Source organism: Crocodylus siamensis, chromosome 5, assembly GCF_052110815.1.
Source record: "Crocodylus siamensis isolate JL-2025a chromosome 5, ASM5211081v1, whole genome shotgun sequence".
Taxonomy (NCBI): Eukaryota; Metazoa; Chordata; order Crocodylia; family Crocodylidae; genus Crocodylus; species Crocodylus siamensis.
The window spans coordinates 121,933,612-121,948,283 of record NC_143399.1 but is presented as its reverse complement, the minus strand read 5'-3'; the positions used below and the strand labels follow the sequence as shown (position 1 = coordinate 121,948,283).

The window sequence follows — 14,672 nt, the reverse complement described above, 5'->3', positions numbered from 1 at the left end:
ACTGCAGCCACTTCTGGGAGCACCATGGTGCTCCACTCCCTGGCTGACACTTGCAGGGGGCTCACAGGCACTCCCACCTGCCCCCCTGCCTATCCCATCCCCTAAGCGGTGAGCATGGCCATTCAGGGGGTGCACCGGCACTCTCAAGAGGTCCCGTGCACCCCCTATGCATCACCACTGTCTGCCCTCAAGTGACCCAACAGCAAGTGTCTTAATAGCAAGCTGAAGGTAGAATGTAGCTCTAGCTCAGAGTTTCCCAAACTTTTGATACCCAGGGCATCCTGGGGGTTTTTCTTGATTAAAGTTGACCATACACTTCACTTGCTGGTCTGTGGGCTAGATCCTATTTGTAGGTCCCATTCAGTGGGGCCAGCCTGGCCAGGGTCCTATCCCACCCATTTTTTGCAGTGTGCTTCTACCACTCTCATGGCACACTAGTGTAACCACTCTCACGGCACAGTCATTAGGAATCACTGTTCTCACTAGGAGTTTCCTGTCCTGACTCATGAAGTTTGAACAAGTTGGGATGAATGTTTGGAAATCAGGGAGACATGTTTTTCTGCTCACAGGCGGTAGCTGCAGCCACCCTCTGTCCTATACTTCCAGTGGCCTCCGGCTCAGACTCCCCCTCTGTTCTCTAGGACAGTGTTCCCCAACCTTTTCCAGCCCAGGGCACATGTACATGAATAAAAATTTTCTGTGGCACACCTGTTAAGGCATTCCCCATCCTCATACCTATTGTAGCTCATTGCAGCTCATTGCCACGGCAAAATTTTGCAGCATACCTATGCATTTCTGACAGCACACTTTTGTGCAGCAGCACACTGGTTGGGAAACACTGCTCTGGACATGGATCAGAAGAGGCTGCCAACTTAGGCCAAGGGGTTTCCAAGAGACATGGGGCATGAAGGAAAATTCATGTGCTTGGGGTGAGAGTGGTGGTGGTAGGCACCAGAGAGCAGATAAGAGGAAGTAACAATGAATTCCCACCAAAGCCTCATTTGAAGAAGTTTCTCCTTACTCCTAGCTGTTCACATCTACACAAGGTGCTACTATGCAGTGGTTACTACGCATTTATTTAGTACTTGTATAATCAAGTAGTAAATAAATGCACAGTAACCAGAGTTACTGCGCACTAGCACTTGTAAATGCCTTTTTTGTGCTGCTACTGCTTTGCTGCAATGTGCTACTGTGCAGTATTATTCAGTTACTGTGCAGTGAGCGTCTTGTGTAGACATGCCCACTGTGTCCAAAGGGCACACAAGTTGACATGAGTGTTAGGACAATAAAACAGCTCTGGAGCTTAGAATCATAAAAGCCCAGAGAAATAGGGCTGGAAAGGACTTCCAGAGGTCATCTAGTTCAGCATTTCTCAACCTGTGGGTCACAACTCAAAAGTGGGTCACACTATGAACAGACTTTAAAAATGGATCAACAAACTTTAAAAAGAGATTCTTCTTTAAAAAAAGAAAAAACTTGGGAACCTGTGGCTTTTCCCTTGCAGGTTGGCAGAGTTGCAGCCTGTAAGGGGCTGCTTAGGGCTTCCTATGCAACACACACACAAACCCTTCCTGCCCGACACACTGGGGACTAGGACCTGGAGCCAGGGGGGCAGCAGATCAGGACTGAGGGGCACAGCATCAGGACTGGCCTTTGATGATTACAAATGGGTCCTGCTACACAAAAGGTTGAGAACCACCGATCTAGTCTAACCCCTTCCTGAGGCAGGATCATCCCTATGCAAACCATCCCATACAAACTAATCTAAACTGTACATAAAACTATCTTCGGCCCCAACACAACACAGACCTGACACGGGTCAAGCAGGGGGACCCCAACAGCCAACATTATGCTTCTATGAAATGTTGTCAATGTATGCTCAAGAGATCCCAGGTAGAGGGCCACACCACCCTGAGCAGAGGGACGAGACCTTTTAGCCAGGAACCTCTGGCTTTGGTCCCAGCAGGAGCATTCACACAGCCCAGTCAAAGTCCCCACTGTAGCCAACACCCAATGCCTCTGAGGAAGGCTTAAAAACACTCTGAGACGTGTAGCAGAAAAGGGGTAGAGGCAACCAGTAAAGCCCACAAGCCTGAGAAATACCCATACGTGTCCAGCTAGCACCTATGTTGGGAGTGGTGGGGAAGAAGTAAACTAATGGCCGCAAGACAAGTAGGAAAACACATTGCTTTAGCCTGTTCCTGATCCATCCTCGCCACCTCAGTGCCCTGCTCCTCAGAAATGAAGAAAAAGGAAGAGTAGCAGGAAAGCAGCCCGTCCATTTCCCCACACACTCAACTACTTGGTGACTCGCTGGAAACACAACCAAAAGTATAAAATCCTGCTTTCTATATGGAGCATGGATGGAGGGGTGCCCCTTTGTTGAGTAAGAACCTGCCACCGTGCCAACAGCAGAGGGAATCCCCTCTCCCTGCTTGAAATCACAGGATCATAGTGATTCACATGGTAAACCGGAGAACAAAACAAAAATGATCCAGTGCATGGGAGACCAGAGTTATAATGGACAAAAAGCTGAAAGAACTAGGGTTATTTAGCCTGGATAAGAGAAGACTGAGAGGGGATTTGATAACAGTCTTCAAATACCAGAAGGGCAATTACAGGAAGGATGGAGATGGACTTTTCTCTGTGGCTGCAGGGGACAGGACTGCTCCAACTTTATTTTTTGTGGGGAGGGCCTAAGATAATGGACCTGTGGAAAGTTTTACTCATTTCAGGTGATAACCTTCTGCGGCGGGCCCTCAGGCCCCCAAGTACTTGGCTCCTCTGCTAGGAGCAATGGCCTCAGGGTGCAGCAGGGGAAATTTAGGTTGGAGATTAAGACGGACTTTCTCTGAGGCTGGTCAGGCACTGGAACCAAAGGCAGAAACAATGAGCCTTCATGCTTGGACACTTTCCAGAGCAGGTTAAACAGACACCTGGCTGGGACAGTTCAGTCCAGGAGGATCCCGCCTGGAGCAGGGGACAGGACTAGATGACTTTGTGAGGTCCCTTCTAGTCCTGCTGTCCTGTAATCCTGTAGGGCAGTGTTTCTCAACCCATGGGTCAAGGTCCAATAGCGGGTTGCTTGAATATAGGAAAGGGTCACAAATAAACTTTAAAAATTGATTCTCCTTTAAAGGAGAACAACATGGGAGACCCTGGCTTTTCCCTTGCAGGCTGGCACAGTTGGCTGCCCGGGGTCCCCATACCCCCCCACACACCGGGGGCCTGGGGACTGGGGGGCAGAGGGTCAGGAATGAGGGGCATTGGGTTGGGACTGGCCACTGATGTTTACAAGTGGGTCCTGGTACAAAAAAGGGTGTGAACCACAGCTACAGGCATGGGCGACTGGTGCCTCCTGAGTCGGGGGGGCAGCAGGCATCAGCAACCAGGGGGTGGCTGATCCTGGGGGGGGGGGGTGGAAATCCCCCTGCGGCCGATCCTGCTAACCTGCAAGTGACAGTGGTGCACTGCTGGCACTTGGAGGTGCAGGGGGACCTACTCCTGACACCCCCACTCCTTGGCCGGCGCTCTCAGGGGGTGCACGTGCACCCCCTACGCGTCACCACTGGCCACAGGGCACTCCTGCTCCCTGCTGAACCGGGGGAGGATGGCAAAGGCTGAGCTCAGCTGCCCTCCACTTCAAATCAAGATTAGGATGTTTTGGGTGAGCTGGAAAAACGGGCCGGAATAAATAGGATGGCATTTAATAAGGCCAAGTGCAGGCGCAGCAGCTCTCCGACAACGCGCGAGTCGGTCTGAGGAAAGGTAGCGCCTGGATCCGAGGCGCCTCGCCTGTCCTAGTAGCCGGCCTCGCAGTGCGGGCGGGCGGCGGCTGGCCCGGCTGCGGGGGAGGGCCCGGAGGGGCCAGCAGGTCCCCAGCTGCAGACGAGCCAGCTTCGGAGGAGCGCTGCCGAACAAGCGGTGGCATCACCGCCCCGCGCCGGGCTCCACCTCCCGCGCCGGGCGGGGGCTGCGCGTCGTGACTGGCAGCCGGGCACTGCGGGGCGATGCTGCTGCTGCTGCTGCTGGTGCTGGGCAGCCTGCGGGGCTGGGGCGCGGCCGGGCCGGGGGCATCGCCCGCGCCCTGCCAGGCACCGCAGCAGTGGGAAGGGCGCACCGTGGCCTACGACCACACCACGGGCCGCAACACCCGCGCCGCCGTCTCCTACGACGGCCCCGGCCAGCGCGTCCGCCTGCTGGAAGAGAGGAAGGGGCTCATCCCCTGCAAGAAGTAGGTGCCCTGCCCTGCGGGGCCGGGGGGAGGCGAGGGAGGGACCCCCCTTCTCCCTGCCCCTTTGCAGCCCCTCCCCCACTCGGCCGCACCTCCCCTCGCCTCTTCCCCGGGGCTCGGCCTTCGGCTTTCCCCTCAGCCTGGGCTTCCGCGGCAGCCCCCACCCCGGGGTGCCTGGAGCCGCCCCAAGGGCGAGGGGCCCACCTAGAGTCCAAGAGCCAGGGGCTGCCGAAGAGCGGTGCTCTCCCGTAGTCCAAAAAACCCACAAAGTTTTTTTTTCCTGATGTGGTTAGAAAAGCCTACGCAGGCCGTGCTGTCACCGTCGCCCGGCTCCTGCTCAGGCCACAGCTTTGACCCGCCTCAGGTCCAGACCGAGGAATGTGGTGGTCAGGGCCGGGCTACAGTTTTTTGAGGCCCCCTGCAAGATATAGTTTTGGGGCACCCTGATGCAAAGAAGCCCAGCATTGTGGATTCGGCCAGGGGGTTGTGACAAGTGGCCAGAGAGGCTGGCAGCAGAGGTGGGGAGTGGCAAGTGGCCAGACCTGAAGCAGGTGGAGGAGGGCAAGTGGGTAGATGCAGGGGGCCCCTTGTCTGCAGGCCCCCTGTGGCCACAGGCCACAGGTTTCATAGGATAGGACAGGCCGGCCCTGCAGGCGTCTGCTAAATTACGTCTTGGTAGGGTCATGGTGATGTGGTTCCCACAGTGGTTTAGGTGGAGGTGATGAGGTGTCACCCGCAGCCACCCTGGCCTCTCGCAAATAAATCATAGATTTGGTGAGGCGAAAATGTTTCAGCTTTTGTAGCACCCTTTAGACCACTTCCCAAACCAGTAGGCAACCTTTTATCTTCTGGTTGTTACTTAGACTCTCCCAGGTCAGTGGAAACCCTAGGACCAGTTCTGCTGTTATGGAGGTCTCTGTAAATCTGAAGTCAATCCATTTTCAAAGGAGTGGACTGCTATGGATTTACAGCAGCCTAGCCAAGAGCAGGGTATGGCCTTCTGGTTTTCACATTACTCATCTCAGTGAATGGGTGTGTTTCTAGCATGGCCTGATGAGATGATTTCTGCTGTAATGACAGAGGTCTCCCCACCCGATTCCATTTATTCCTTTGGTGCTGAGGAGAAAGAAATGAGGCTGTAGGAAGCTAATGGTGAATAATAATATTTCTAATGGGCTGGGTTGTCATTTCAGAGGCAGTTACTTGTTCGGACACGAAGCCAGGTGACAGAAAGAGAGCCCTGAGGTCGTGACTAATCTCCAGGCCCAATAGATAGAGAGAGATTTATCATTTTCACCTTGTAAAGTTTCTTGCGGCAGATTTTTTTCCACTTTTTTGTTTTGCTTTGTTATGGAATTCAAAGGTGTTCCAAATGTCATTTGGGTATTAGTTGGTTTAATATCTTTTATTAGACCAACTAATAATATTTATCATGTCTACCCAAAGAACCTTCTCTTTCAAATATCATAGTATTTTTTTCAAAATGTGTATCTCAAGTAGATCAAATTAAACTGGGAGACTAGTGTCTCAAAAGCCAACATAAGCAAGGCCTTTGAAACGGTCTCCCATGACTTTCTGATTAGTAAGCTAATGAACTAGAAGATAACACTGTTATTTCGTGGGGCATAACAGGTTGAATAACTGTGCTTAAGGAGTAGTCATCGTGCTGCAATACCTACCTGGCAGGAGGTGTTAAGTGGGATCCCTAGGGCTTTGTCTGGGGTCCAGAACTTTTCAAGATCTTCATTTATGACTTAGAGGACAGGATTACTCAATCTTATAAAAATGTGCATCTTGTAAAATGACATACATCTCCAAGCTGCATAGGACTGCAGTCACTTTAAGTCAAGATTAGGATTCAAAATGACTTTGGTAAATTGGAAAAATGGCCTGAAATAAATAAGATGAAATTTAGTAAGGACAAGTACAAAGTACTGCACTTAGGACGGGACAATTAAATGCACAAATATAAAATGAGAGGCAAGTGGCTAGGCTGCAGGGAAGGACCTAGACGTTATAATAGATCACAAACAATGAGTCAGCTTTGTAGTTTTGCTGCAAAACAAGCTGATAGCATCCCATCATGTATTAATAGGGTAAGGTGAGCACGCTAGTAGGGAGGGAAAGAATGCATCAAGACCTAGATAGGGTACAGGGGTGGGCTAACAAAAACAGGATGTGTTTCAATACTGAGAAGTGCAGGGTGCTTCACTTGGGCAGTAGTAATCAGCAGCACATTTATAAGATGAGAAACTCCCTTCTTGAGAGCACGAAGGCAGAAAGGGATCTTGGAGTCATTATTGACTCCAAGATGAACACGGGCCGACAATGCGAGGTCACGGTTGGCAGGGCTAACCAGACCTTGTCATGCATCCACAGGTGCATCTCAGGTAGGGCCAAGGAGGTGATCCTCCCCCTCTATGCAACACTGTTCAGGCCACAGCTGGAGTACTGTGTCCAGTTCTGTGCGCCCCACTTCAGGAGGGATGTGGACAACATTGAGAGGGTCCAGAGGAGGGCCACTCGCATGATCTGGGGACACAGGGCAGACCCTACAACAAAAGACTGCGGGACCTGAACCTGTTCGGCCTTCACAAGAGAAGCCTGAGGTGGAACCTGGTGACTGTCTATAAAGTCACTAGGGAGGACAAGAAGGGTTTGGGGGACACCTTGTTTCCCCTAGCGCCCCCTGGCATAACAAGGAATAACGGCCACAAGTTGTTGGAGAGTAGGTTTAGATTAGACATCGATAAGAACTACTTCACAGTTAGGGTGGCTAGGATCTGGAACCAACTTCCGAGGGAAGTGGTGCCTGGGGCTCTTTAAGAAGAGGCTTGATGCCTGCCTGGCTGGAGTCATTTGAGCCCAGTTTTCCTCCTGCCCAGGCAGGGGGTCAGATTTGAAGATCTACAAGGTCCCTTCTGTCCCTACTTCTATGATTCTATGAACAGGAGTGTTGTATGCGAGTCAGGGAAGTGAATCTTCCTGTCTAATCAGCATTAGTAAAGCCTCATTTGGAGCACTGTGTGCAGTTTGGTGAACTGCATTTCAGAAGAGACATGAATATATTGAAGGAGTTGAGAAGAACGCAACAAACATTATTTGAGGGCTATAAAATTATAACAAAGGAGGAAAGGTTGAAGAACTGGAACTGTTTAGTCTGGAGAAGGGAAGACTGAAGAGAATTTGAAAACAGTCTTCCAATACAAAAATGGCTGTTGTGCACAGTGTAGAAATAAATTATCTTTGTGTCATAGCTACAAGACAAGAATTAATGGGATTAAATTGCAAGGAGATTTAAATTGGGTATTAGAAAGGCCTTTCTGGCTCAGAGCAGTAAAGCAATGGAATAGATTACTTAGAAAGGTTGTGAAATTTCTGTCATTAGAAGTTAAGTGTAGGTTAGACAAACATTTGTTGGGGATGGCTTAGACAGGGATGTTCCTGCCTTTAGCAGAGCTGAAAGGGACTCCAGCTCTGTGATTCTATCATATGACTGCAGAAGTTCCCTGTGACTACTGCTAGTTTTGCAATTGTTATAATTCAGTGCAAATATTACCAATATCTGCTACCCGTATACACATCTCTATCTTGTATAGTGCTCTGGAATGTAAGGACCTTAAGAGAAAGAAACGTGGGGTAAATCAAGTCAGCGACTGACTTTACAGTATCACTGCCTTACGGGGCAGCACACCATCCTGGTTTGTGAAAAAGTAGGATTAGAAGAGACCTGATTGAACAAAAGAAGTCTCTTTAGTTTTTCAACTTACTAAATTCAGAGCCTCAGAGACCCTAGGAAAACAACTGCTTCTCAGAATAGGCCTCATCTGAGGAATCACAATTTTAGGGACTAAAAGAAAAATAGGTTTCAGGCACACTTACAAATGTGAGTGTACCACATCTTCTCTTATATGTTTTATTTATTATAATTTGTATTAAACTACCATCAGATAGGCACTAGGTACTGTATATTTATGAAGGGAGTTGAAGATTTTGAGGCCCAAACTTACAACCCAACTCATCCAAATTAAGTTTAAGCTTATTAATTAGTATAAGGGAAATGTTTAATCATGGGAGCATGACAGTTTAGGGATGGGTAAAATAAGTCATATTGATTAAGAAACTTTTTTTTTCATAGATTTTTTTTCCATAGACATTTGGGCTGGAAGGGACCCAGAGGATCATGGAGTCCAGCCCCCTGCCCCAGGGGCAGGAAGTCAGCAGATATCATAGGATCCCAGCAAGATAAGCATCCAAATGTGTCCTGAAGGCGTTCAAAGTGGGTTCTTGAACTGCCTCCAGCAGCAGTCTATTCCAAACCTTGGGGGCTTGGACAATGAAAAAGTTCTTTCTTATGTCCAGTCTGAATCAGTCGTTGCGGAGTTTGTGATTGTTCATGAACTTGCCGAAGTTCGTGTAACAGAGCAGTACCAGAGCTGAAAATAGAAGTAAAGTCCTGGCCCCATGAAAATCCACATCAGAATTTCAATCAGCTTTAGCAGGTTCAGGATTTTACCCCAGCAGTTCAGATTCTCACTGATTTTATCCAAGGACACCTGGTCTGTGTCCCATCCTGGCCAGGATACCTGACCACCTGATCCTTAGACCCAACAGTAAGAAGGTGTTTACATTTGTAGATTGTTCAGTTTGCTTCCATGTTTTGACAGATAGATAAATTGTTAACACAATGTGATTTATCAGCTGCTGCTTTGTTTTACTTATCGCTGATAAGCAAAAAATATTTGTATGCTTTCATTTTGCTTCTTGTTTTCCTTTATCAGCATTTTTCCTTCTAACATCATGTAGTCATTCTGTACTTTGCTGAAAAAACTTGAGTTTTTTTCTTTGTTAATGGTTGCAACATTATTTTTTCTCAACCTGTTTTTATTGACAGTTTCCCCCACATCTTATTGCTTTTATTTCAGTAAGATTTTGAACAGAAATGTTCTTAACAATGTTAAAAATGTGAAATAGGTAGTGGGGTCTGCTTCATAGAGGCCTGTAATGCAGAAGTTCCTTTTTATATGAATTGCAGGTTGATTGTCAAAATTACACCAAGTGTAAAACTGCATTAGAAAAATCTAGCCTATTCTAGTCTGATAACACAAGTAAACTATAAAAGACAAATGCCCATATTAATTTCAAAATATAATTTTATATTATTTGGAGATTCTATTTTTATTTGGAGATCAAAACATTATTTTATAGATTCTCCCAGGGTCAGAATATCTGTTCTGCAAAGATCTGCTCTTTATACATTTTGGATAAATATTTGCTTTGGACTCAGTAGTGCCTGGGCGCATAATACTGGTAAGAGGCACAGTGCAGACAGGTGCAGTTGAAGCATCTCTTTGTTAACTCTGCCCATTCATTTACTGCGGAGTCCTCTGGCCTACAGCACTCCTGCTTTTCCCATACTGAGCAGATTTCCTCATATCCAGAACTGTAAGCTGATTTTGTCTGTGTTCAGCCAGGGTCTGACTAGTGTCCATTAAGTGTATGATCCAACCACCTTTAAAATAAACAGAAAGACTTTTCTTTTCACATGTAATCATAATGTATGGATGGACCCAATGCATCTTCATTTTACTTTGGATCTACTGTGTCATGTACTAAAGGCCTTAGAAGTCAAAAGTGAAAGACATTCTGCCTTTAAGTTTTCCCAGCCACAGCAATGACTACCAAAGCAAACAAAATGCTGTGCAAGTCTCTGAGAAAGTTTTACTAAAATTTCTTGTGGTCGGCAACATGAAAATTTTGCTCATATGAAACATAGCAATGAGGCAGCAATCAGTGTTGGCGTGAGAGATGATTATGTTTTAAATAAACAAAGTGTTTTCTCAATCTTACAAATATAGGCCCTAAATTTACAGGCATTTCTTGCTGGGAGGCTTGAGTACCAATGCAGAGCCCTACTGCAGTCAACTGATTTTACTGATACTCCATAGGGGCACAAGGATCTGTACAGCTGAATGGAACAACTTGCAGAGTGGTAGCTGCAAGCTTTTCCTCTTTGCATACATTTAAAATGAATCTGATTAATCAGGTGCTACTTTCCTATCTACTTCAACCAAGATGCCACCAGTAAATTGCTTCAAGGTCTGTCAGGGTGTGATTATACCCTATCCCCTTTCTCCAGCATGTTTGAGAGCAGCTGAGAGCGACACCCTAGGAACAGTTTCCTTGATGCATTCTACATTTGGTACATAGGAAATGGGAGTAAGTGGATAGGGCATGTGTCCCTCCCTGGACATGCTGGGGACACAGTGTAGATACACACAAGTGTTCCATTAGATCAGTGAACCTTCATGCTGGGTACATCTACATGTGCAATTAATGTGCCTACATTTCTGTGCAGAAAATTCAGGCGCATTAAACTGCACCTGGGCACGTATCTGAACATGCAGTCATTGGGAGCAAATTTGTTTCTGATCAAAGCAGTTCAGTCCAGGGCTGCTCCTGCCCTGCTCTGCCCCTCCCCCCCACAGCAAGCCAGTGGTGCTCCAGGCTTCTCCAGATGCCATCCCTGGGCTGGCAAGGGGCATGGGGTCAGATCTGGGCTCCATGGGACAAGGGGAGCTGTCCTGGCTCCAGGGCAGATCGCTCCCAGCTATGCAGAGATTGGGGCCAGCCCCAATCTCTGCAGGGTAGGGGGAAGCCATCCCAGCTCCAGGGCAGCTCCCTCCCAGCTGTGTGGGGAAATCAGGGACAGTCCCAATCTCTGGGGTGGGGGAGCTGGCCTAGAGCCAGGACAGCTCCCTCTTGTCTGCCCTGTGGAGATTGGGGTTTAGCCTGGCAGCAGTTGTGGACTGCTGAATAGGCTGACTGGGAGTAAATTGCTTCTGGTCAGGGTCTACATGTGTACTTTGGTATATTAGTTAATGCGCCATTTTTCTAATACCTGTATGTATTGGTAATAGCAAGCAGTGCATTAGACTGATTTAATGCGCAGTAATTGATGTGCATGTATAGACAGTGAAGTGTAGGTGTGCAGTAAAGCATCACTTGTAACTCACCCACTGTGAACTAAGGTTCAGATTTTCAAAGGGACTAAATGGGAGCTGGATGTTTGGCTTCTTGGGAATCCCCAGTCTCAGCTATCCTATACAAGCCTATATTTATATTATTTATCAGTTACCCTTCTCTTCTCTCTCTCCTCCTTCCCTGTTGCTCTTCATGGTTTAGAGTTTCAGACTTTGGGGGCAGGGACTGTCTTTTGATTTCTGTTTAGCAGTACTTAACAAAAGGTGGCCATTGGGGTGATCAGTTTGTTTTTATAATACAAATAAAGCAGAGTACAAATAAGAATTTTCAGTCACCAGACTGTGTCATCTCATATTGTATTTCATTATTTCCCACCAGTAGTGCTGTCATATCATAACGGGTGCACTAAAAAAAACAAAACAATAATCCCCATTCCAGAGAGAGTACCATTTATTATGGTATAACCTGTTTTAAAGATAGGGATGTCTTTGAATCCTCACTTGCCAAATGTACCCATCATAGACATAATAACAACAGCACCTTGTTCTTATGCAAGTATTTTCACTCTTCTTCTCAAAATATTTTTCCAAGGAGCTAATATGAACTGCTCAAGTGAGTTATTCACACTATGCCATTCCACATGTGGGTGATCTCCTGGCCCCAATAATGTCAGCAAGAAAAAACCCCACTGACTACAAATACATGCAGGATTTCATCCAAGAATTTACCTTTGTCTCATGGTTCCCTTTGTTCTTCCAAAAGGCAAAGTGAGAAATGCATTTCCCCAGTGGGTGAGGCATGTTGAAGCAGCAGAGCAGGTAAAGTTGCTCAGTTATTGAAGGAAAATTTAGGGAGAGGCAGATGAACCAATGAGGCATTGGAGGATAGGCTTGAGCAGTGTTTTATCTTCAGGGTGTTTGTCAGCTGCCTCCCATCGTGAGTAATTAGATCATTATTGAGACCTTCTGGATTCATTTGCAGGGATGGGTGAATAGGTGCAGAACACAAGTTTTCATTCTTGTCTCCCCATACTTTTCTTCATGAGTTTTCATCTTTACTGCTGCTTACATAGGGAAGTACACCTCATCATGTCATGTTATCTTCTCATCTTCAATAAGAAATACAGGAAAATACATTAAATGCACAGACTGGTCAATAGAAAGAGAAAATGAATTTTCAATCATCCCTGTGCATATTCTGAGCCTAAACAAATTAGGAAAGGAACTGTCCTTTTTTGTACTTTTGTACACTGCCTAGCACAATAGGACCTTGATACAGTTAAGGGCTTTAGGGATCTCTCTTAATAACAATAGTAATGGAGAGTGAAAAGGTAGAACTGATGAAAAGAGGGCAATATTTGTTTAATAACAAAAGTGTACACTGCTGATTTCTCTAGCTTCAGTGGAATTTGAAAAAGATATACACAGACACAAAGTATAAATATGATTAACCTTCAACTTGACAACAAAAGCTGCCGGTGCAATCCAGGGGGGAAGATGCTATGATTAGGCAAGTGTATCCTGCACTCCTGTAGGCTGTCTGCATACCTGTGTCAGTCTTTGGTCAAGACTGATAAGAAACACCAACTGGTCAGATACAAATATAACAGCATTTGTCAGAGGAAGAGAAGATCACTTTTCAAAATAAACAGAGCATGGGCAGGCGTCTCTGACTTCTCTCAAGCTAATTTTTAATTGTTTAAAGATCTGCCATTGCACAGGGGAAAATAGTAGCATTTGACCTAAGATCAAATAATGCGTCTCTGATGTGGCCATAATTATGACTCAAGAGGTTAAAGAACTGAGTTTGCTACACTGAGTGCGTGCATCTACATGTGCTCTTTACTGTGCAGTAGACTAATATAATGCGCAGTAAAGTCACTGTCTACACATGCACCACAATTACAGCGCAGTAGATTAATTTACTTTGAAGCAGGATAGTCCTGTCCCATAGAGATACTATCTGACGGTGGAGTAAATTACTGCTCTTAAACGCACAGGTAGACGGTGACATTGGGATTAATTTACTCCAGCTCAAATTTTGTCAGATTTTATTCAGTTGCATTAACTGCATGTGTAGACATACCCAGTGACTGCAAATGTGTTTCCCATGCTTGGTTTTAGGAGTGGTTTCTGCTGCTTAACATTTAAGGAAATAAAATGTATGGGTAAAATTTTAACATTGGTGAAGTGACTCAGGACCTTTAGTCTTTCAAAATTAACAGGTACATAGACTCCCATGTCCCAGTCAATTTCAGTGGGGCTTAAAGTAAAATTTTTAAATGTTTTTAAAGGCAGTTCTCAAAAATGATGGATGTACTCAGGTTCCTAAATCCCAAATCAGGGTGCTATAAAGTCCTAAATAGCCTGGACTCTACATACACAATATGTTCCATTGTGATCTCTAACCATATGGTCAGCTGAGAGCAACCTCCCACATGTACCATCTGTGGGACAGGTTTGTCAGGTGAAATGGGAGGTCATTCCTGGCAGTTGCTGGTCAGCTCTGGAACTCCCTTGTCCTTGTGGTCCATCCGAGTCTGAATTTACACATCTTAACTCCTTGTCTTTGGAATTGCTTTTGTGGTCCATTAGATTTGAGCCTACATATCTTCCAGAAGGGTTGTAAGACCTTTTTATTTGGGTGACCTTTCAGCAGTTAGGGCTAACTTTGGGGGCACTGTCTGGGGAGTTTTTCCTATTTCCTGTTTTATTTTAATTTTTTTTGTTCTCTGTCTTTAGAATTTATCTGGTTTTATTGTAAGCTGTCCTGAGACTCTTGTGGAGATGGTGGCATATATTTCTAATATATCATAGACTGCCATGTAAAAAAGGCACTGTGTGAAAACAGTTTTCTAAGTCACTTAAGCATCTTTGATAATTTTATTAGATAGCTTTTGTCAGACAAAATGCTCTTGGAAAGAGCAGAGGGTGAACCTTCAAGGTGAACTCTGTGACCTTGATGCTGAGTGCTTAGCTGGCAAAACAGCGTCACAGAGAAAAGGTCCAGTCTCATTAAAGACCCATCCCTTCTCCTACCATGAGTGAGTATGGTTTCCAGGACTGTGCTGGAAGGTTAGCAGGGAGGATATCTTGCTTCCTTGTAAGGGGTGAGAGTTTGAAGAAATAGGTGCTGGAAGCCTGGTATTCCTGCTGGGGCAGAATTAAGATTGCACAGCTTGTCTGGAATGTGTGGTGGTTGCTGTAATGGGAAGTCGTATGCCTATAAACGTAGGCATCGAAGGTCCATTGTGTTAAATGCCTTAATTTTCACAATTTCTTGCTTGAGTGGTATGTTTCTGTATGTAGACCAACCTGAACTTGAAAACAGCATAATGTTTGTATGTGTTAATATAGTATATCCACTTGAAAGATTAACTGGGGAAAAAACACCTATATTTTACATATCTTGGAGTAATTTCACAGACTATTGAAATGCAAACATCTCTTGGTAG

General features: G+C 46.0%; 1 protein-coding gene across 1 annotated transcript in view; it reads left to right on the top strand.

Moving 5' to 3' along the window:
• Nucleotides 1-3,769: 3,769 nt before the first annotated feature.
• The window catches only part of EPDR1 (ependymin related 1), a 48,962-nt gene continuing 38,059 nt past the window's right edge, over nucleotides 3,770-14,672 (top strand). Inside the window, exon 1 of the mRNA XM_090050112.1 lies at nucleotides 3,770-4,234. Coding sequence (XP_089906238.1) covers nucleotides 4,011-4,234 — 224 coding nt within the window. The 5' untranslated portion in view covers nucleotides 3,770-4,010. The remainder of the gene's footprint in view (nucleotides 4,235-14,672) is intronic.